We start from the raw sequence: 24,080 nt of genomic DNA, 5'->3' as shown, positions 1-24,080 counted from the left end.
TTATCATTTATTACCATTCCTGCACCCATGTGTTTTCCCCTATTCTTTCTTCACCTTTCCTGCCTATCACCTCCCTGCCTCCCTTCCCCCACCCCTTTATATTTCCCCTTACTGGTTTTTCACCTGGAACCTACCAGCCTTCTCCTTCCCACCCTCCCCCCACCTTCTTTATAGGGCCTCTGCCCCTTCCCCCTACAGTCCTGACGTAGGGTTCTGGCTCGAAACGTCGACCGATCTTTTCCACGGATGCTGCCCGACCTGCTGAGTTCCTCCAGTGTGTTGTGAGAATAACCATTTATTTATATGGGAAAATTTTGCGAGTGCTCGCAGACTCAAAAATAACCTACCAAATCATGCCAAATTACACATAAAACCTAAAATAACAGTAACATATAGTAAAAGCAGGAATGATATGATAAATACACAGCCTATATATAGTAGAAATACTTTTCCACAATCATTACTGAACTGTTCTCCGTAGCGAAAATCTCACGCAAGGGCCGTCGGCAGAAAATCTCACGCAAGCGCTGTTGGCAAAAACACGGCGCAAGTGCTCTCCAGTAACCTTTAAGCTATGAAGCTGCCAAATCATACCAAATAACACGTAAAAATACACAGCCTATTTAAAGTAGAAGTAATGTATGAACAGTGTAGTATCACTTACTGGAATCGGGAAGACAACGCCGAGCACACGGATGATGGTGTGTTAGACTGAGTCGTCGCAGGTTGACTGCTGCAGTGGCTCCCACCCTCCTGGCCGCCGAGCGATACATTGCCGCGAAGTATGCAGGGGTGCAGCGGTAGCCAGGAGGCACAGAGCACATCTTTAAGAAAAAAGCCAAAACAAACATGCTAATTAATTACGTGTCAGCGGCACCTAATTAATTAGCATGTTTATTTCGGCTTTTTGCTTAAAGATGTGCTGTGTGCCTCCCGGCTACCGCTGCATTCTCCGTGAATCGGTATCTGTCCATGGCCTGGGGGTTGGGGCACTGGGGTGTCATCTCGTCATCTGTTTCCATTAGAGCAGGCAGCTCATGTTCTCCTATGACTGGTTGCCTCGATGTCGAAGGTCGAGGTTCATCTTCTGCTGTGGCTGATGTGGAAGGCTTGCTTGACTGCTGAGCCTCGCGCATTTTTCTATCACACAGTTCTTTGTAAGGACTCAAACCAACCTGCAAATATCCTCTAAACTGACATACCCTTTCAAAATTAAAGCCGTACTTTTTCATTACTCATTTGGTTTCGATTGTAATCCATTTTTCTTCCAATTGCATCAGCTCTTCATCTGTCAGTTCTTGGTCATGGGATACGAAAACCTCTTCAACATCATGTTCGTCAGCTCCACAAGCCAAACTCAACTTGTCCTTACTTCGTTCACCACGATCAAAACGCTTAATTATGTCTAGTTTTACGCTAAGTGTAACACCCTTACGAGCTCTTTTAGGCTTTTCCAATACCATAGAACTCATCTTGCAAACGGCTGCTCACAGGCACGTGTTAAAGCAATGCCGTTTCGAATCCGGGGGAGAGCGACTGTTCGGGGCGCGCGCTGCTTTTTTTTCGTAACAGTGAAAACACCTTCTGAAAGCGAAAACAGGGTACTAATGTAGGTCTTTCGTAACAGACAACAGGAATTCTGCAGATGCTGGAAATTGAAGCAACACACATAAAAGTTGCTGGTGAACGCAGCAGGCCAGGCAGCATCTCTAGGAAGAGGTGCAGTCGACGTTTCAGGCCGAGACCCTTCGTCAGGACTAACTGAAGGAAGAGTGAGTAAGGGATTTGAAAGTTGGAGGGCGAGGGGGAAATCCAAAATGATAGGAGAAGACAGGAGGGGGAGGGATGCAGCCGAGAGCTGGACAGGTGATAGGCAAAAGGGATACGAGAGGATCATGGGACAGGAGGTCTGGGAAGAAAGACGGGGGTGGGGGGGGACCCAGAGGATGGGCAAGGGGTATATTCAGAGGGACAGAGGGAGAAAAAGGAGAGTGAGAAAAAGAATGTGTGTATAAAAATAAGTATCAGATGGGGTACGAGGGGGAGGTGGGGCATTAGCGGAAGTTAGAGAAGTCTTTCGTAACAGTGAGGTTTCGTAAAGCGAACGTTCAAAAAGCGGGGGACACCTGTATTGCATTTTGCTTTTATATTCTAGTCCTCTTGAAATGAACGCTAACATTGTATTTGTTTTCTTTACTAATAACTTAACCTGTAAGTTCACTTTGATAGATTGGGAGAGAGATGAAATGCTCTCTACTCTAGATGAGCCTGTTCGCTTTTTAATGGAAGCACAGCTGATCTGCAGCTTCATTCTGTCCAGCCATGGTAACCTTCCACCCTTCACTGTTTGATGGCTCTAGCATGTAGAACAAAGATGAGGAGAAATTTTTTTAGCCAGAGGGTGGTAAATTTGTTGAATGGCCTAATTCTGTTCCTCGGTATTATGGATCCCAGATAATGGAAAGGGTTTGGGGAGTCACTCAGCCTCTGACCTGCTATGCAGGCACAGTACTCACACAGCTGACCTAATTAAGTCTCTGGTCAACAGACTCCCAGAATTTTCATGGCAGAAGGATTCAATTACCATCATTCTATTGAATATGATGAAAAGTGGTCAGAACTTATAAAAACTCCCATTTTATGTTTTACTACATTGTATGGGAAAGCTTACAGGTCAGGCAGCATCTAAGGAGAGGAATAAACAGTCGATCATCAGGACTGGAAAAAAGGAGATAGAAGCCAGAATAAGAAGGTGGGGAGGGGAAGGAGTACAAGTTAATAGGTGAGGGAGGGAGAGACTGAAGTGAGAAGCTGGGAAGTCTTGGGGTGGAAAAGGTAAAGGGCTGAAGAAGGAGGAATCTGATAGGAGAGGAGAGTGGAACAAGGAGGAAAGGGGAGGAGGGGCACCAGGGGGAGATGATAGGCAGGTGAGGAAAAGAGAAGCAGTGAGAGGGAAGCCAGAATGGGCAATAGAAAAAGTTTAACAGCATTAAAACTATTCCTTTAAAAAACCTTTTAGAAAGTACACCCACAAATAAAAAAATTAGCCATAATAAAAATGGCTAGAGAAATAACAACGGAAGGCCATGTTGTGCTCTGTGCATCTTTTACGCTATGTTTCCAAACATCTTACAATATTTGTATCCTTGTGCACACAAGTGAAGTAAAGCAGCATTACTGTGTATGCTTGAGCAGCCAATTTCCCAGCAAGTTATAGCATCAAACCTTTTCACTGTCTATGTGAACCACATCCTTTGCTGCAGGGTTCTCTTCCCACAATGGAGCACCTTCCGGATCCCTCATAAATGCCACCATTGACTGCAAAACAATAAAAAAAAAATGCAAAGTTCATGAATTTCCATGTTCAAGAGCACAACTGTCAGTTGTGACACAAAATATTTGTGGTTGTACATAGATGAAATGTAAAGACTACTTTCACCTAAAAATTCCTGAGCTAATCAAAGATGTTACTGCTATTCCAGACTGATTGAAAACAGGATTCCCAGTCTAGCAGAAGTGGAGGAGATGACATGAAAAATGGAATGTTAACCACTAAAGCACCTCATTAGCAAGAAATGTACCTCAGATTTTAAGCCACATGAAACACTTGGGGGGGGGGGGCGGCACTGTAGAGTAAAAGTTAACAGTAATGCTTTACAGCACTAGCATTTGCAATCGGGGTTCATTTCCCACCACGTCTGTAAGTAGTTTGTACAGTCTCCCCATGACCACGTGAGTTTCCTTTGGATGCTCTGGTTTCCTCCCACATTCCAAAGGCATATGGGTTAGTAAGTTGTGGACATGGTATATTGGTGCCAGAAGCGTGGTGACACATGTGGCCTGTCCTCACATCCTCAGACAAGCAACACGTTTCACTGAATGTGTCAATGGACACATGACAAAATAAAGCTAAGCTTTAGTCTTTTTTCTTTTGAACCCTTTGCAAGAGATTCTGATTAGAACTCAGTTCATAATTAAAAAGTTAAGCAATGTAAGCAATTGATTTCCTTCACATCAGTAATCAGATACACTTAGGATGAGACAGAAAGAAATGGCTCTGATTTGCTGCAATGATTACTCTCCTGTAGAGTACTCCAGAACCTGAACATTACTGAACATGGTGCATGATTGTACTGATGAGCCAAACAGACGACACTGCATGCACAACCTCAGATACGTAAGAGAGTACCGGCTCACACAGCTGATGATTAATTCTACAGCTCAGATGACAGCAGATTGGCTCTGTTATTGCTTCATTTTACTGTTTAAAATGCTCACTTTTCTCTAAGGGAGTTGGGATTGGTTTATTATTGTCACACTGAAATACAGTGCGAGGTTGGGAATTAAGTAGATCATAAGGTTGCACAACATTGTGGGCCAAATATGCTGTAATATTCTATGCTCTAAAGCTTGTCTTGCATACCGTTCATATAAATCAAATCACTGCACAGTGATAGACAAGGTAAAGCAAAAACAGAATGCAGCTTGAGAAAAAGGGCAATGCAGATGGACAATTATGAACGAGATCATAATGAAGTGGATTGTGAGTCAGGAGTATGTCTAATTGTATTAGAAAACCAATCAATTGTCTTATACCAGTGGGGTAGAAACTATCCTTGAGTCTGGGGGTACATACTTTCAGGCTTTTGTATCTTCCGTCCAATGGAAGAGAGGCAAAAAAATGTATGGGGTGGGAAATCATAAACACAAGAGATTCTGCAGAGGTGGGAAATCCAGAGTAACACACATAAAATGGTGGAACTTAGCAGTTCAGACAGCATATATGGAAAGGTTAACATTTCGGGCCAAGACCCTTCATCAGCACTGGAAAGGAAGGGTGAAGAAGCTAGAATAAAGAGGTGTGTGTGTGGGTAGGAAGGTAGAAGATGATAAGTAAAGCCAAGTGAGGCGGAGCATAGCAAAGGTCATAGAGGGAGAGAAGTGAGAGAAGATCTCACTGAACACCCGTCAAAGAGAAGATTTAAACTTATTCAGGTTAGGCACACCTCAAAGACACTTCACAGCGCATCAGCAAATCATAAACTCAAGAGATTCAGCAGATGCAGTCTTTGAGGATGGTCAAATATGGCCTGTTGGAATCACGTAAAGTATTTGTGCTAATGTTTCCATTGGTAGAAACATGAAAGACTAAAGACAAATAATATAAGTCAACAAGAAATCAAGTGAGGAATTCAGAGAATTCTTTATCTAGAGAATGATGAGAAGTGAGGAGCAATGGGACAGAGGAACATGCTAAGAATTACAGAAGGATGGGAGGAGACTCAGGTCAACTATTTATACCAACCTCAACCCAAAGGACTAAAAACCCTATTTCAAGGACAATAGTTTATCTTTCTTAGAAGTTTAGAAGTTCTACTTCCTTGAAGTTTACAAAGATTCGTCATATCTCCTATGCAAAGTTTTGATAAACTTCTATAAGTATGTGGTGAATATATTGACTGGTTGCATCTTGGCCTTGTATGGAAACACCAATGCCCTTGAGCAGAAACGACTACAAAACGTAGTGAATATAGCCCAGTCCGTCACCGGTAAAGCCCTCCCTACCATTGTGCACATTTACATGGAGTGTTTTCCCAGGAAAACACCATCCACTATCATGGACCCCGACCATCCAGGCCATGCTCTCTTCTTGCTGATGCCATCAGCAAGAAGGTACAGGAGCTTCAGGACCCACACCACCAGGTTCAGGAGCTGGTTCATGGCTGGTTCAGGTTCATGGTTGAGTTAATACTCCTCAACCATCAGGCTCTTGAACCAGAGGGTAAAACTTCACTCAATTTCACTCTCCTCATCACTGAACTGTTTCTGCAACCTCACTTTCAGGGATTCTTCATTTCATGTTTTCAATATTTACTCTGCTTGTTTATTTATTTACATTTGTACTTGCATTTTGGTATCTTTTGCACATTAGTTGTTTGTCCGTCTTGTTATGTATGGTCTTTCATTGATTCTATTTTTTTTTGTTTTTACAGTGAAAGCCCACTAGAAAATGAATCTCAGGTTGTTTATAGTGACATAGATGTAAATTTAAAATCGATAATAAATTTATTTTGAACTTTGTATTCTTATAATACTACATAAATACCGTAATAAGTTTCTAAAAACGTCTAGAATAATTATTTAGGGCAGCGGTCCCCAACCACCGGGCCGCAGAGCATGCGCTACCGGGCCGCGAGGAAACGATATGATTTGGCGATATGAGTCAGCTGCACCTTTCCTCATTCCCTGTCATGGCCACTGTTGAGCCATTACCTGCGCATTGTCCATGTCAGTGCGGGAAGGAGATCAACTCCTCGAGCTTGGAAATGACGGCGGGCTGAAAAGTATGTTTGACATAACATCTCTGCCGGCATTCTGGATCAAAGTCAAGGCTGAATATCCTGAGATAGCCACGGAAGCACCGAAAACGTTGCTTCCATTTCCAACATATCTCTGCGATGAATGTAACAAAAACTAAACTGCGGATTAGACTGGACATAAGGAACCCCCTTCGAGTATCGCTGTCTCCCATCACCCCTCAATAGGACCGTGTTGTTGCAGGAAACAAGCCCAGGGTTCCCACTGATTCAGCGATATTGGTGCGTTGCAATGATTTTATAAGTTCATACGGGGAAAATATGCGCTGTGTTTAATATCCAAACGTTACTTAAAATATTATGATGCTATTGACTTATATAACCATATAACAATTACAGCACAGAAACAGGCCATCTCTGCCCTTCTAGTCCGTGCCAAACGCTACTCTCACTTCGTCCCACCGACCTGCACTCAGCCCATAACCCTCCATTTACTTTCCTGTCCATATAGCTATTCAATTTTTCTTTAAATGATAATATCGAACCTGCTTCTGACACTTCTACTGGAAGTTCGTTCAACACTTAGCTCCCCTGATAATTGACTTATCGCTATATTCATGCGAGGAAAATGCGCTGTGTGTTTAATATTAAATTCGTTAGATAAAGCCTTTTAGAAACGAAATTGAGTGTATTAGCCACATATCACTGATATTCCGGTCGTGATTAACACCCCCCTCCGAACAGAATCGTCAAACACGATTTGTGGAAAAATAATCAGCAGGTGCACGCATGCGCAAATCACCCATGCACACTGGTGCCCGCGCAAGGCTTCATGGTCATTATAGTCCTCCTCTGGGTAAACGCAACGTATTTGACTGCTACTCTTGTCCGTTGGCAACCATCCCAACCCCCCCCCCCACCCCCGGGTCGGCCGGTCCGCCAGTCCGCAAGAATATTGTCAACGTGAAACCGCTCCTGCAAAAAAGGTTGGGGACCCCTAACTTAGGGAGTTGGAAAGAATTTCACCTGATCTTAAATACTGAAAGATGAATGCCAAGAGCTACCAGGGATGATAAGCATAAAACAAAATTACCACCACTGTAATACCATATTGTTTTTCATATGATCAGATATTATCTTAAAGTTCAAAAATACAAAGTAAATTTATATATATATATATTACCTTGAGATTCATTTTCTTGCAGGCATTTACAGGAAAGAATACAACAGAATTAAAAAAAAATCTATATACATATAAACAAAGACTGAAAAACAACTAACGTGCAAAAGAAGATGAAGTGGGCAAATAAAAATAATACTGAGAACATGGAGTCTTGTAAAGAGTCTTTGGGAGTGACTCTTCATGTCGTAGAATCAGTTCAGAATAGCAAAGTCATCCATACTGGTTCAAGAGCCTGATAGCTGCATGGTAATAGATGTTCCTGAAACTGGCGTTGTGGTACGTAAGGCTTCTGTACTTCCTGCTTGATGGCTGTGGCGAAAAGAGGGCATGGTCTTCATGGTTGGGTGGGGGGGGGGTTATGCTGCTTTCTTGTGGCAGCACACCTTGTAAATGTTCTCAATGGTGCAATGGTGGGGAGGGTTTTGCCTGTGATAGACTAGGCTGTATCCACCGTTTTCTGCAACCTTTTTCATTCCTGGTCATTGGTGCTTCCATTCCAGGCTGTGATGCAATCAGCTTGAATACTCTGCACTGGACATCTATACAGAGTTTTTAACAGACATATTTGTAACCTTCTCAAAAAGTAGGGGTGCTGTTGTATCTTCTTTGTGATAACACTTAAACGTGCTGGTCCCAGGACAGATCCTCCGATACTTGGATGCCAAGGAGTTTATAGTTACTGACCCTCTCTACCTCTGATCCCTCAATTAGTACTGGCTCATAGGCCCCCATCTATGTACTACTGTCATCAATAATCATCTCTTTGCTTCTGCTAACATTGGTTAAATGGTGCCACAACAACCTTCACACAGATTTTCAATCTCCCTCCTATAACTGTATGCAGAGAAAACAGGGATTTTGGATGGATTAAATTTGAGTTGTTTGAAGAAACTTTATAAGAGAGCCTGTCTGTCTCTTTCACATACAGTTTGTAAATCTAGCACCATTCAGGAACTCAGCAGGTCAGGCAGCATCTATTGAGAGGAGTAAAGAGCATAGGTGTCGGGCTGAAGCACTGATGAAAGATCTCAGCCCAAAACACTGGCTTTTAATTCCTCTCCATAGATGCTGCCTGATTGGTGAGTTCATCCAGCATTTTGTGTGTTACTCTGTATCTGCAGAAGCTCTTGGGTTTATAGGGTTAACACGCTCAGGTTTTAGATCATTGTATCAATCACCTCCCATATAGAAGTTTCCTTATTTCATATTACTGAGTAAAGCAATATGTATTAAGTCTGCCTTGGTTGGATCTCCTTTGTACATTTTGGAATATTCCTTTTTGCATAAAAGCAACAATGTATTATAATTAGCTGATTTGAGCCTACACAATAATTGGCTTCTCTGAGTCAGGGCGATGGGGGAGTCATGAAAGAAAAAAAAACTTAATCTGCTTTCTTTATTCTATCCAGAGATTCCTTCTCTGGATGCCAGGGAACAGGCTCAGAGGCAGCCCAATCACAGCTGAATAGTTGCCTTAGTCTCCTGTTGTGGATTCACAAAGAATGGATCAGTCATTGAGATGTGAGGATGCAAACATCTACAAATGAAGAGAAACTGCACAACACTTCGATGTACTGGATACAGTGCAGGCCTTGTGCGTCTTTCATCTCATTGAAGGAGAAACATTGGCCAAGGGATTTATTATCCTGTCCTCAGCTAAAGACTGTGTTATTGGATTAGCAGAAAAAAAGAGAAGTTCATGACTGTTCCTTGTATGCCTGTGGTCTATGTGTAATGCCCTGGTTAAGCTTTTACTGCTAATACTGAAGGGTATTTCATTTAATAGTTTTCTGTAGAAGCAGTGTGTTCTGCTGGTAGTGTTCGGGTAACAGGGTTTGTGATGTTCAGCTTAGGAATGTCGGGTCAGCCAGTCAGGATGGTGGAATTGGCAGAAGGTTCTAGAGAAAACTGGGCGGAGAGGTTTTGTAATAGACACTAAAGGGGTGGAGGTCCTTTTCAGAGGAAGATGGAGAGAAACGATTGAGAGAACCGGTGGTAGGATTCGATACAACTGGAATGTACGATTCCATGGAGTCCAAGATGGAAAGTTCTTTCTGGGATCGGTGAACAGGAGTTGGTGCCGTGACTACAAGGACACCTCCAGTTTTTGTAAGATTTGAACTCCAACTTGTGCACATTTGACTGTTTTAATTATAATGGGCCCTTCTATATTTTTACCTTTTTGCTTTCTTCTTTAGCAACTGTTTGAATAAGTTGATATTCATAAATGCATCTTGCTTATGGTTATATGCGATATAGGATCTGTTATTTCTGACTGACGGGTAATCGCTCAGATTGGGGGGTAGGCTGTTGAAACATCCTGGCTCTCCTGGTCTGGTGGGATCCAAGTCATCTCAGCCCGAAAGTTCGATACAGGTGATTTTCTCACTGCTGAGTTCATTGGCTTGTTAGCGAGGGGTTAACCAGCCGTGTTTCTGGAGACGCTCGGTAAAAGGGGGTTTCATATGAAACAGACTGTTTGCCCGGTCACCAACTATCTCAAAGAAACCTCTTGGCAACAACGTTACTCCATTATGCTTTTACTAGAATGATATGTGCAGAATCATATATTGAAGCACAAAACCAAATGGAATTAAAGTTACTCATAAGAATCTATTTAGAGATACAGCATGGTAACAGGTCCTTCCAGCCCAACGAGTCTGTACCACCTAATTAAACCCAGCTAACCTACAAAGCTGTGTGTCTTTGGAATGTGGGAGGAAACTGGAACGCCCAGAGGAAACCCACATGGTCACAGGGAGAACATACAAATACCTTTACAGACAGTGGCAGAAATTGAACCGAGGTCGCTGGTGTTGTAATAGTGTTGTACTAACTGCTACGCTACTGTGCCCACCTAAGGGAAATTGAACCTTGGGTACAAACCTCTCAAGCAAAACACAGTAATGAAATGTACTATTTAAGTAATCATATAGAAACCAGGGTTGACCATGAAGATTTTGCCATAGCATTCATTACCTTGAATGTTTCAGGTCTTTCATACTCAACATGGAAAGCACCATCCCTAAAAGCCAAATGCAGATTGTTAGTTACTTCGTTCAATAACAAAAATCATTTCAAGCATTAATAAACATTAATAATACTATCTCTGCCACTACTCCTGTCAAGCTGACAGAATAATACAATAGACAAAAAAACTGGCATGAAATGAATCAATCAATTTCTCAAACTAGTAAGACAAGATAGCCTGAATTGTGTTGTAATAAGATCTGACACAAGCACCAAGAAACTGGCACCAGTTAGATTGGCCACAATGGCAATACTGCATACCCTATGATTCTGATTCTGGGTACATGAAAAAAAGCAGGATTTACCCAGCCTTATTTACTGAGCCACAATACTTTTGTTACTACATAGGCATTGAAGTCAGGACACAGTAGCATTGTTTCTTAAATATCTCTGAAGTATTAGGCTCTACCACCATTCCCAGCAGTGCATTCCAGGGACTCACAACTATCAGTGTAAAAAAATCTACCTCTGACATCTGATAATAAACCTGATTCTGATTCCTCTGAACTTTCCTCCAGTCACCTTAAAAGGATGTCCTCGAGTTTTAGTCATTGCCACACTGGGAAAAACGTGCTGGCTGTCCACTCTGTCCATGCATCTTAATCTTATACACCTCTCAAGTTTCACTTCTGGTCAAGATGGCACCAGCGAACAACAATTCCTTGGGCGACATTGTCTGGATAGCCAATCTCTTCCATTATTTCACATTTTCTATGCCTTCTGCTTGTTGGGGAGTATTCTGACAGGCTGCATCACTGTCTGGTATGGAGGGGGAAAGCAGCTGCACAGGATCAAAAGAAGCTACAGAAAGTTGTAAAATTACTCAGCTCCATCTTGGGTGTTAGCCTCCACAGTATCCAAGACATCTTCAAGGAGTGGTGTCTCAGAAAGGTAGCTTTCATTATTAAAGACCCACATCACCAAGGACATGCCCTCCTCTCATTGTTACCATCAGGAAGAAGGCACAGAAGCCTGAAGACACACACTCAGCGATTCAGAAACAGCTTCTTCCCCTCTGCCATCTGATTCCTAAATGGACATTAAACCCAAGAACACCACCTCACTTTTTTTTATATTATTTCTGTTTTGGAATATTTAAAATTAATTAATTTAATATACATATATATACTTAAGAGTAATTGATTTACTTGTATATCTTTTTCTATATTATCATGTATTGCAGCGGTGTGCCACACACAGCGCTAGAACAACGACATATAGTCAGTGAGTTGAAGTTGCGATAAAAGAGATTTATTCAAACTTCGCGGTCTCCTTTAAAGCCTTCCCGTTCCTGCCCTCCCCGGGCGGGACTGCTGTGGGGAATGCATATTCCCAGACCCTTTCCGCGCGCGGGATTTTCCCCCTGCTGGTGAAGATGGTCTGGCGCCCTTTCTGGGGCCGGCCTCTCTGCTGGCGCACGCCGTTTTGTGAGCCGGTTCGTGTGTGCTAGAAAGTGGGTCGCTACATAACCCCCCTCCCCCCCCCAAGAACCGGCGATACATCCCCCAATGTCCACAGTCTGGATCGGCCTCTGTTTCGGAGGTCTGCCTCTGCGCCGCTGTGCCTGAGCTGCGCCAAGTCCACATGGGCCGGTTTGAGTAGGTCCACTGTGAAAGCCTCCTCTCTCCCCCCAATGTCCAGCACGAACGTGGACCTGTTGTTCCTGATCACCTTAAACGGCCCCTCGTAGGGCCGCTGTAGTGGTGCCTGGTGTCCGCCCTGTCGTACAAAAAGAAACTTACAGTTCTGCAGGTCTTTGGGTACGCAGGTTGGGCTCTGTCCGTGCTGTGAAGTGGGTATGGGGGCCAGGTTACCGAGCCTCTCACGTAGTCTGTCCAGGACTGCTGTGGGTTCTTCTTCTTGCCCCCTTGGGGCTGGTATGAACTCTCCTGGGACGACCAGGGGTACGCCGTACACCAACTCCGCCAACGAGGTGTGCAGATCCTCCTTGGGCGCTGTGCGGATTCCGAGCAAGACCCAGGGAACTTCGTCCACCCAGTTAGGCCCTTCCAGGCAGGCCATGAGAGCCGACTTTAGGTGATGGTGGAAACGCTCCACTAGTCCTTTTGACTGTGGGTGGTAGGCAGTTGTGTGGTGTAGCTGCGATCCTAAAAGGCTGGCCATAGCCGATCACAGGCTGGAGGTGAACTGGGCGCCCCTGTCGGAGGTAATGTGGGCCGGTACCCCGAAGCAGGCTACCCAGGTTGCGATCAGTGCTTGGGCACAGGATTCGGAGGTGGTGTCGGTGAGCGGGACCGCCTCCGGCCATCTGGTGAACCGGTCTATCATAGTTAGGAGGTACTGCGCTCCTCGTGACACTGGCAGGGGCCCCACGATATCCACATGAATGTGGTCGAACCTCCGGCGGGTGGGTTCGAACTGCTGTGGTGGAGCCTTGGTGTGCCACTGCACCTTGGCCGTTTGGCACTGCATGCACGTTTTGGCCCATTCACTGACCTGTTTACGCAGCCCACGCCACACGAACCTGCTGGCGACCAGCCGGATGGTTGTCCTGATGGAGGGGTGCGCTAAGTTGTGAATGGAGTCGAAAACTCGTCGCCGCCAGGCTGCCGGGACGACGGGGCAGGGTTGGCCGGTAGCTATGTCACATAGTAGGGTCCTCTCACCTGGGCCTACGGGGAGGTTTTGGAGCGGCAAACCGGAGACTGCAGTCCTGTAACTGGGGATCTCAGTGTCTGCCTGCTGTGCCTCTGCCAGCGCTGCATAGTCCACCCCCTGGGACAGGGCCTGTATGGTAGGTCTGGATAGTGCGTCCGCCACGACGTTGTCCTTTCCCGAGACATGCCGGATGTCTGTCGTGTATTCGGAGATGTAGGACAGATGTCGTTGCTGGCCGGACAACCAGGGGTCGGACTCCTTAGTGAACGCAAAGGTTTGTGGTCCGTGAATGTGGTGAAGGGCCTACCTTCTAAGTAGTACCTGAAATGCCGGATTGCCAGGTATAGTGCCAATAGCTCCCGGTCGAAAGCACTGTATTTGAGTTCGGGTGGTTGTAGGTGTTTGCTGAAGAACGACAGGGGTTGCCAGCGACCCTTGATGAGTTGTTCTAGCACTCCACCGACTGCTGTGTTGGATGCGTCCACCGTGAGGGCAGTAGGAACGTCCGTTCTGGGGTGCACTAGCTTCATGGCACTTGCCAAGGCTTCTTTGGTTTTAACGAAAGCGCCAACAGCCTTTTCATCCCAGGTAATGTTCTTGCCCTGACCTGACATCAAGATGAACAGGGGGCGCATGATTCGGGCTGCTGAGGGGAGGAAACGGTGGTAGAAATTCACCATACCCACGAAATCCTGCAGGCCTTTGGTTGTGTTGGGTCGGGGGAAGTGGCGGACCGCGTCTACCTTGGCGGGCAGAGGGGTTGCCCCGTCTTTAGTAATCCTGTGGCCCAGGAAGTCGATGGTGTCGAGCCCGAACTGGCATTTGGCCAGGTTGATTGTAAGGCCGAATTCGCTCAGTCAGGCATAGAGTTGACGGAGGTGGGACAGATGCTCCTGACAACTACTGCTGGCTATGAGGATGTCGTCCAAATAGATGAATGCAAAGTCCAGGTCGCGTCCCACCGCATCCATTAGCCGCTGGAACGTCTGTGTGGCATTATTTAGGCCAAATGGCATTCGGAGGAGTTCGAAAAGGCCGAACGGGGTAATGAGTGCTGTTTTGGGGATGTCGTCCGGATATACCAGGATTTGATGGTATCCCGGGACGAGGTCTACCTTGGAAAAGATCCTTGCGCCATGTAAGTTTGCTGCGAAGTCTTGAATGTGCAGCACAGGGTAGCGGTCTGGCGTTGTAGCCTCATTCAGCCTGTGGTTGTCGCTGCATGGTCTCCAGCCTCCTGTTGCCTTGGGCACCATGTGCAGGGGGGGAGGCCCATGGGCTGTCGGACCATCGTATGATCCCCAATTCCTCCATCTTCTTGAACTCCTCCTTCGCCAGTCGGAGCTAGTCCAGGGGGAGCCTTCGAGCACGGGAGTGGAGGGGTGGTCCCTGGGTCGGGATGTGGTGCTGTACTCCGTGTCTGGGCATGGCTGCCGTGAACTGCGGTGTCAGAACTGATGGAAAATCTGCCAGGACCCTGGTGAATTCATCGTCTGACAGCGTGATGGAGTCCAGGTGTGGGGCTGGCAACTTGGCTTCACCCAGGGAGAACGTTTGAAAAGTCTTGGTGTGGACTAGTCGCTTCCCTTGCAGGTCGACCAGCAGGCTGTGAGCTCGCAGAAAATCTGCCCCCAGAAGTGGTTGGGCCATGACGGCCAGTGTGAAGTCCCACGTGAACCGGCTGGAGCTGAACTGTAGCCGCACCGTGCGGGTGCCGTAGGTTCGTATTGTGCTGTCATTTGTGGCCCTCAGGGTGGGTCCCGGTTCTCTGTTGCGGGTGTCGTAACTCGTTGGAGGTAAAACGCTAATCTCTGCTCTGGTGTCAACCAAAAAGTGGCGTCCCGACTGCTTGCCCCAGACATACAGGAGGCTGTCCTGATGGCCAGCCGCTGTAGCCATCAGCGGCAGATGGCCCTGGTGTTGCCCGGGAATTTGCAGGATGGTCGACAGCAGGGGGCCTCTGTACCCCACCGCTGGTGGTAGAAGCACCATTGTTCGTTGGGTTCCTCACTCCCGTCGCCGGGTTTTGTAGGCTCTGCTGCCGGGCCTGGTCTGGTCTGTCGTTGGGCACACGGCTTGGTGATCTGTGCGATGGATGCCCCTCTCTCCTTCCTGGCATTCCACAGCACATCTGCCCGGGCCACCACCTCCTGGGGGTCGCTGAAATCTGCGTCGGACAGCAGCAGGCATATGTCCTCGGGCAGTTACTCTAGGAACGCCTGCTCAAACATGAGGCAGGGTTTGTGTCCTTCAGCCAGGGCCAGCATTTCATTCATTAATGCCGATGGCGGCCTGTCTCCCAAACCATCCAGGTGCGGTAAGTGGGCAGCTCGCTCGCGCCGTGAGAGTCCAAAAGTCCTTATGAGCAGGGTTTTGAATGCTGTGTATTTGCCGTCTTCCGGGGACGACTGTATAAACTCCTCAACTTGTGCAGCTGTCTCCTGGTGGAGGGAGCTCACCACGTAGTAGTAACGAGTGGAATTGGAGGTTATCTGCCGAATGTGGAATTGGGCTTCGGCTTGTCTGAACCATAAGCGGGGTCACAGCGTCCAGAAGCTTGGCAGTTTTAACAAAGCTGCATGAACAGATGCAGCGTCGGTCATCTCTGGTCCAAATATCGTTTGGGCTGTCTGGGTCACCAATTGTAATGGTGTGCTACACACAGCGCTAGAATAACGACATGTAGTCGGTGAGTTGGAGTTGCGATAAAAGAGATTTATTCAAACTTCACAGCCTCCTTTAAAGCCTTCCTGTTCCCCTGGGCGGGACTGCTGTGGGGAATGCATATTCCCAGACCCTTTCCGCGCGCGGGATTTTCCCTCTGCTGGTGAAGATGGCCTGACGCATTTTGTGAGCCGGTTCGTGTGCGCTGGAAAGTGGGTCGCCACAGTATTGCATTGTACTGCTGCCACTAAGTGAACAAATTTCATGACATATGCTGATTCCAATTGTACATTTTGTCTTGATTATGCTACGCAAACTGTTGGACCATGTGACGTGCAGTTTGGAGTTTGATCAAATGATCTAGCACTTTGCTGTCCCTGGAGGGGACTGAGAACTGCCTCATGGAGAAGACCAGTGATGGGACGCAGGGCCATGATCGACTTCATTTTGAAGCGTTGAGGAAGATTGAAGCACCAAGGCGAATGCAGAGGTCGTCAGCGGTCGCTCTCCATGGAGGTCACGGGTCGACCGTGTTCAGAAGGCCACAGTGATCGCTCTTCACGGAAGGACTGAGTTCGATTCTGATGGGAGGATGTTTTCTAAATTCTAAGATTTAAGTGATTACCAGATTGTAGTTTATATTGTTATCCTTCAGTTTTCTGTGTTTCATTTCTTGTTGCCAATTGGCAGGTTGGGGCTCCTCTGGGTGGACAATATGTTAGTTTTTGTGAGAGGAGGTGTTGGGCATTTGGGGTTTGATGTTCTTGTTGTTTTTCTGTGTGGGAGATCTGTTAGCTATTGTGTGTGAAAGGGGGTTGAAGATTTGACGCTATTGTTGCTGTTCTTTTTGTGAGTGAGAGGGTTGGAGGTTTGATATTATCATCACTGTTTTTTGTGAGGGAGGGGGTTGAGTGGTTTGATGTTTCAGCCTCCATTTTCCGTGTGGGTGATCTGTTAGTTTTTGTGCGAGGGAGGGGGTGGGGGTTTGGGGTTTGCGAGTTTTGTTCCTTTTCCTTTTCATGCAGGGAAGGGGTTGATGTCTTTTCTTTCAATAACACCCGTGGGTTTTTTTCTGTACTTCCTGGCTATCTGGAGAAGATGAATATCAGAATTGTATTGTACATGCACACTTTGACAATAAAATGAAGCTTTGAACCACTAGCTTGCTCAACCTTTCCTCGTCAGAAAATAAATGACTATAGAGTCAAAGAATTATATAGCATGGAAACAGGTCCTTAAAGAGACCATCAAAGAGGAGGAGCTTAGGAGGAGACAATCGCACCTATCGGTGACTCCTTTGCTTGCAACTTCGGGAACAGCTCTATTTCCACCTTAATATCTCTATTTTTCCCTTTCAGGGTTCTTTCGAAGACCCTGACCTGGAGTTACACGCTGACTTCGGCTCGTTGCTGGAATGGAACCTGCTCTTGGGGTTTCATGACTGGCTGTTATTTGACATGCCAAGGGCACGGCCTAAGAGCTCAGCTCGCCTTTGGAGGGCCGAGACTTCATGGCTCTGGAGACGGACAGGTTGAAGGTCGTTGTCCCGGCAGAAGATCAGTGTGTTGTGGGAGTCAGAAGATCTATGGCTGTGTGCCCAGAGCTCGGAAAAAGCGACGCAACAGACTTTTAACATCGTAAACCAGCAAGTTGTTTGTTATGCCTCCCCTCTCGCTGTGAAATGGAGACACCTCTTTCTCCCTTATTAGGGAGAGAGAGAGAGAGCCTGTGGTATGTTGAATACCAGATGAACGAGTAGTCTTTGGGGTACTGAAAGTCTGTGTCTTTGCTGTATGTTTGAGTGCTCGGTGGAGGGTGCCGATGTCTTTTTTTTTGCTGGGGGGGGACTTTGGGGTTCTAACATTTAACTGTCATTCATTCTTTGGGGGCACTCCTCTGTTTTCATGGATGGTTGCAAAGAAAAAGCATTTCAGGATGTATATTGTATACATTTCTCTGACATTAAATGTACCTTTGAAACCTTAATCTCAGTGGCTCTCCACATGGCTTAAGACCACCTGGACAACACAAACACCTACGTCAGGATGCAATTCATCAATTATAGCTCAGCATTTAATACCATCGTTCCCATAATCCTGATTAAGAAGTTGCAGAACCTGGGCCTCTGTACCTCCCTCTGCAATTGGATCCTTGACTTCTTAACCGGAAGACCACAATCTGTATGGATCCTTCCTTGCTGACTATCAACAGTGGTGCACCTTAGGGGTGTGTGCTTAGCTCACTGCTCTACTGTCTATATACACATGACTGTCTGGCTAGGCATAGCTCAAATAACATCTACAAATTTGCTGACAATACAACCATTGTTGGTAGAATCTCATGTAGTGACAAGAGGGCGTACAGGAATCAGATATGCCAACTAGTGGAATGGTACCGCAGCAACAACCTGATACTCAACGTCAGTAAGACAAGAGAGCTTCAAGTTCCTGGGTGTCAAGATCTCTGAGGATCTAACCTTGTCCCAACATATCAATGTAGTTATAAAGAAGGCAAGACAGCGGCTATACTTTGTTAGGAGTTTGAAGCGATTTGGCATGTCAACAAATACACTCAAAAACTTCTAATAGTTGTACTGTGGAGAGCATTCTGACAGGCTGTATCACTGTCTAATATGGAGGGGCTACTGCACAGGATCGAGAGAAGCTGCAGAAGGTTGTAAATCAAGTCAGCTCCATCTTGGGCACTAGCCTACAAAGTACCCAGGACATCTTTAGGGAGCAGTGTCTCAGAAAGGCAGCGTCCATTATTAAAGACCTCCAGCACCCAGGGCTTGTCCTTTTCTTACTGTTACCATCAGGTAGGAGATACAGAAGCCTGAAGGCACACACTCAGCGATTCAGGAACAGCTTCTTCCCCTCTGCCATCCAATTCGTAAATGGACACTGAATCTTTGGACTCTACCTCACGTTTTTTAAAATAAACAGTATTTCTGTTTTGCACATTTTTAAAAATTTATTCAATATACCTATACTGTAATTGATTTACTTACTATTATTTTTTTAATTTTATTTTTTATTATTATCTTTTTTTCCCTGCTAGATTATGTACTGCATTGAACTGCTGCTGCTAAGTTAACAAATTTCATGTCACATGCTGGTGATAATAAATCTGACTCTGATTAAACCCAACTCATTGATGCTGACCCAAGTTACCTACCTGAGCTAGTCCAATTTAAGTCCATAAGACCCAGGAACAGAATTAGGCCATTCAACCCATTGAGTACACTCAGCCATTGACTTGGCCTCCACAGCCATCTGTTGCAATGAATTCCACAGATTCACTACCCTTTGGCTGAAGAAATTGCTCCTCATATGTGTTCTAATGGTATCCCAAGGCCGTGCTTTCTTGTCCTAGACTCTCCCACATTTGGAAACATCCTCTCCATGTCCACTTTATCTAGAACTTTCTGACTGAGTTTGGCCCATACCCCTCTAAGACGTTTACAATAGCTGTACTTGTCCTTTAAATATTATAATTTTACCTGATTCCATTAGTTCCTCAGACAGCTCATCCCAAATACCACCACCCTCTCTGTGAAAGATTTGCCATTCAGATCCCCTTGAAATATTCTCCCGCTCTCCTTAAACCTAAAACAGCAGAGATTCTGCAGGTTCTGGAAACCCAGAGTAACACACACAATATGCTGGAGGAACTCAGAAGGTCAGGCAGCATCTATGGAGAGGAATAAAGAGTTGATGTATCGGGACAAGACCCTTCATCAGGACTGGAAAGGAAGGGGGAAGAAACCAGAATAAAAAGATGGGGGAGGAGGGAAAGGAGTACAAGCTGGAAGATGATAAGTGAAGCCAGGTGAGGGAAAAGGTAGACGGGTTCACTCCTACCACAGGGATTGTACTCTCCATGATTCTCTTGTCCATCTGTCCCTCCCCAATACTGGCAATCATCCCTTCAAGAGGATTAAGTGCTACACCTGCCCATTCACCTCCACCCTCACTAGTGCCCCAAACAGTCCATACAGGTAAGGCAACTCTTCACCTGCAAGTCTGTCAGGGTCATCCACTGTACCTTGTGTTCCTGGTGCAAACTCCTCTACATCAGTGATACCCAATGTTGGTTGGGGGACCATTTTGTCCAGCACCTTCACTCTGTCTGCAATGGGGAGGATTTCCCAGTGGCCAACTAATTTAATTCTACTTCCCATTCCTCATTTCCATATGAGCTTCCTGTACTGCCACAATGAGGCCACTCTCTGGTTGAAGGAGCAATAACTTATATTTCCTCATAGCCTTCAGTCTTTGTCATGAACGTCAATTTGTCCAATTTCTGATAATTTGTCCCCCCTTCCCCTTCTCTCCTTTTCCATTCCCCTTCTTTTCTCCTTAACTGCCTATCAGCACTCTCTGAATGCCCCCTTCCTTCCCTTTTTCCTATGGTCCACATTCCTCTCTTATCAGATTTCTTTCTTTCCAGTCTTTTTACCTGTAACGCGCTGTAAGGTTTCACTGCTAATGTAATGGCCTCTCTGTAATGTTTCTCTGCTAAGGTAATGGTTTCTGAGTCGCAGCAGTGTTTGGGTGATGACTAGAGATAATGGGGACTATGGAATATGCGCTATCCAATGAGAGGCATGTTGTTCTTTCTTGTGGGTCTGGGACCACGGATTCCTGATGTGTTGGAGAGAGATGAAAAGGGAAGACGCAAATGGACAGAGCTGGTAGACCGGCAGATGGAGTGGACTCGGACCGAGGGTCCGACGGTCAGCAATGCTTGGAGAAGGTCAATGGGGAATGAATCGACTAATCTGTGAGCTCCAACGTGCACGTTACACTGTTTCATTAAAATGGGCCTTTCTCCTTTTTATTTTCTTTACCAACCCTATAGTCAGATTAAGATTTATAAAGTTCAATCGTTAAATTGCATATGGTGTACTGTCTGATATTTTGCGGTTGGGATTTGTAACAGGGCAACGCATCATGCAGCACCCACACAAACGAGATTTCTCATTTTGGCTGGGCCAAAGGCTGACTTCCTCTAGACAAACGCATGTTGGCTGAACCTGAGGGTCACATACTATTTCCGCCTATCACCTCCATGCTTCTCAATTCATCCCCCTCCCCTGCCCACCTACCTTCCCCACAACTGGCTTTACCCATCACCTTCCAGCTTGTACTCCTTTCCCTCCCCCCACCGTATTCAGGCTTCTTTCCCCTTCATTTGCAGTCCTGATGAAGGGTCCCAACCTGAAACATTGACTCTTTATTCTTCTCCATAAATGCTACCTGACCAGCTGAGTTCGCCCAACATTTTGTGTATGCTACCTTAAAGTTATGCTCTCTAGTTTTAGACTTCCCTACTGTGGGAACAAGACTGTGACTAGGGGTTCCTAACCTTGGGCCACTACCATTAAATGAGGCATCCATGGACTACAGGTTGGGAACCACTGACTGTGATGATCCATTTTATCTTTGCCTCTCATGATTTTACAAACCTCAATAAGGTCACCTTTACAAGACCATTCTGGTCTCACCTTGGGGGGAATTTAAATTAAATTAAATTTGGAGTTAATTTGAAATAAAGATCTAGTATTGCCAATCATGACCATTTAAGTACTAGTATCTCGATCTCCTTGCCAACATTTATCCCTTGGCTAACTTCAAACTGGGTAATTTTGTTGTGGCATCTATAAACAAATTGGCTGCTATGATTCCTACATTTGAACTGTGACTGAATTACAAGATACATTGGCTGTAAAGCAATTAGGAACCATGGATGCACACAGAAGTGTGTGATCTTTCCCTTCCCCTCAGGCTGCTACTACTCAAAAACAGCATCCATGCTGGCACCTTCATAATGCAAAGAGAAAGCAGCACAACAGATTACACTCTCAATGAGCCATGCTGATGCAAGGGAAGTCACATGCAGGGAAGGCAGTGGGAGAATTAGAAGCAACAGCCAGCTTCAGAAGGGCACCTGCAAAGCCCCTGCAGCAGTCTATCTGCTGCTCTCGTTCTGAACATGATCTGAGGCCTGCAAAGAAAACTGTGTGCAATAGTAACCAAGCTGTTAAAAAAAAATCTGAGACCCCAGTCTTTAATAGATATCACTCTGCTTACTTGTAATGCAACAATTCAACACCGTTTTTCTTTGAAGCTGGATCCACCTTCACTTTCTTGCATAACTTTCTGCTTTCATTGTTCCTGTAAGAAGACAGCAAGTGTGAGATGACTACAAATGAGAATTATTCTTTAGGCTCTGCATATGACCATATATGAGCAGAATTAGGCCTTTAGGCATACCAAGTCTCCCCCGTCATGGCTGATTTATTATCCCTCTCAACCCCATTCTTCTGCCGTCTCCCCATAACATTTAATGTCCTTACTAATCAAGAACCTATCAACCTCCACTTTAAATATACCACGGACGCCCTCCACAGCCATCCAGGGCAATGAATTCTACAGATTTACCACCCTGCGGCTGAAGGAATTCCTCCACATCTCTGTTCTATAGGGACCTCAGTCTATTCTGAGGCTCTTTCTAGACTCCACCAACACTGAAAACATCCTCTCCACATCCACACTATCTAGGCCTTTCAATATTAGATTATGAAGACATGCTGTCCTCTTTTATTGTCATTTAGTAATGCATGCATTAAGAAATGATACAATGCTCCTCCAGAAATATTTCACAGAAACACAAGACAAACCAAGACTAAAAAAACTGACAAAAACCACATAATTATAACATATAGTTACAACAGTGCAAAGCAATACCGTAATTTGATGAAGAACAGATCATGGGCACGGTAAAAAAAAAAGTCTCAAAGTCTCTCGAAAGTCCCATCATCACACGCAGACGGTAGAAGGAAGAGAAACTCTCTTCCTGCCATGAGCTTCCAGCGCCGCAAACTTGCCAATTCAGCATCCTGGAAGCACCCGACCACAGCCGACTCTTGAGTCTGTCCAAAAACTTCGAGCCTCTGACACCAAGCACCATCTCTGCCGAGTGCTTCAACCCTGGCCCCGGCAATAGGCAAAGCCGAGGATTTGGGGCCTTCCCCTCCGGAGATTCTCGATCGCACAGTAGCAGCAGCAGCGAAGCAGGCAGTTCAGAAGTTTCTCCAGATGTTCCTCCGTGCTTCTCACGTCTGTCTCCATCAAATCAGGATTGTGCACGGCATCCTACTTCACAAATACGATATCATTTCAGAGCGGTCGCACGCACTGCATCGCACCGCCATCTTCTCCTCCCCTCCCCTATTTGATATTTGATAGGTTTCAGTAAGATCCACCTCTCCATTCTTCTGAACATCAGTGAGTACAGGCCCTGAGCCATCAAACACTCCTCATATGTTAATCCTTTCATCCCTGTAATCATTTTTGTGAACCTCCTCTAGACACTTTCCAATGCAAGCACATCCTTTTGTTAGAAAAGGGACCCAAAACTGCTCACAATGCTCCAAATATAGTCTGACTAATGTCTTATAAAACCTCGGTGTTACATCCTTGCTTTCGTATTCTAGTCCTCTTGAAATGAATACTAACATTGCATTTGTTTTCCTTACCACCAACTCAACCTGCAAGTTAAGCTTTAAGGAATCCTGCACGAGAACTCTAAAGTCCTTTTCCACCTCTTACTTCTGAATTTGCTCCCCTGTTTAGAAAATAAACATGCAACAACTGCAATTCCTCCATCCTTTAGGATTTCCAAAAATTGTTTGTCAGGATCCTTATACATTACCACAGATTAAACTGATGTCAGGGCTTAATCCATTCCAGGTCACCAGCAAGTGGTGTTCCCAAGTTATCTTGGCAAGCACTTGATCATCATGAAAGCAAAACAATCAACATTTTTCTGGTTAAAAGAAAATACAGGATCTGCAAAGCACCGACATGTGAGCCTTTCAATCTCTGAGAAACAATAGAGATAAAGTTACTTGCCAGCTCATTCAATTGAGAAACAAATTTCAATCGTACATTACTCACCCCGCACATTTTCTCATCAAACCCCCGAAAACCTGCACCATCAGGCTCAAGGACAGCTTCTATCCTGCAATTATCAGACTCTTGAACAGACCACTTGCACGATAAGATGGACTCCGGGCCTCACAATCTACCTCGCAATGATTTTGCACCACTGTTTACCTACAGGGCAGTTTTTCACTTTATTCTGCAATGTTATTGTTTTACCTTATTCTATCTCAGTGCACTGTACAATGATTTGAACTGTATCAACAGCATGCAAGACAAACTTTTCAGTGTATCTTGGTACATGTGACTATAATAAAC

At 45.4% G+C, this 24,080-nt stretch overlaps 1 protein-coding gene across 1 annotated transcript in view; it reads right to left on the bottom strand.

The window, feature by feature from the left end:
- The window catches only part of pdia5 (protein disulfide isomerase family A, member 5), a 215,339-nt gene that overhangs the window by 151,863 nt on the left and 39,396 nt on the right, over positions 1 to 24,080 (bottom strand). Inside the window, exons 4-6 of the mRNA XM_063049955.1 lie at positions 21,909 to 21,992; positions 10,480 to 10,525; positions 3,226 to 3,318 (exon numbers count right to left, since the gene is read on the bottom strand). Of these exons, the coding sequence (XP_062906025.1) occupies positions 3,226 to 3,318; positions 10,480 to 10,525; positions 21,909 to 21,992 (223 nt within the window). The remainder of the gene's footprint in view (positions 1 to 3,225; positions 3,319 to 10,479; positions 10,526 to 21,908; positions 21,993 to 24,080) is intronic.

Source organism: Mobula hypostoma, chromosome 6, assembly GCF_963921235.1.
Source record: "Mobula hypostoma chromosome 6, sMobHyp1.1, whole genome shotgun sequence".
Classification (NCBI taxonomy): Eukaryota; Metazoa; Chordata; class Chondrichthyes; order Myliobatiformes; family Myliobatidae; genus Mobula; species Mobula hypostoma.
Note: the sequence above shows the minus strand (reverse complement) of the source record. Positions and strands in the feature narration are given on the sequence as shown.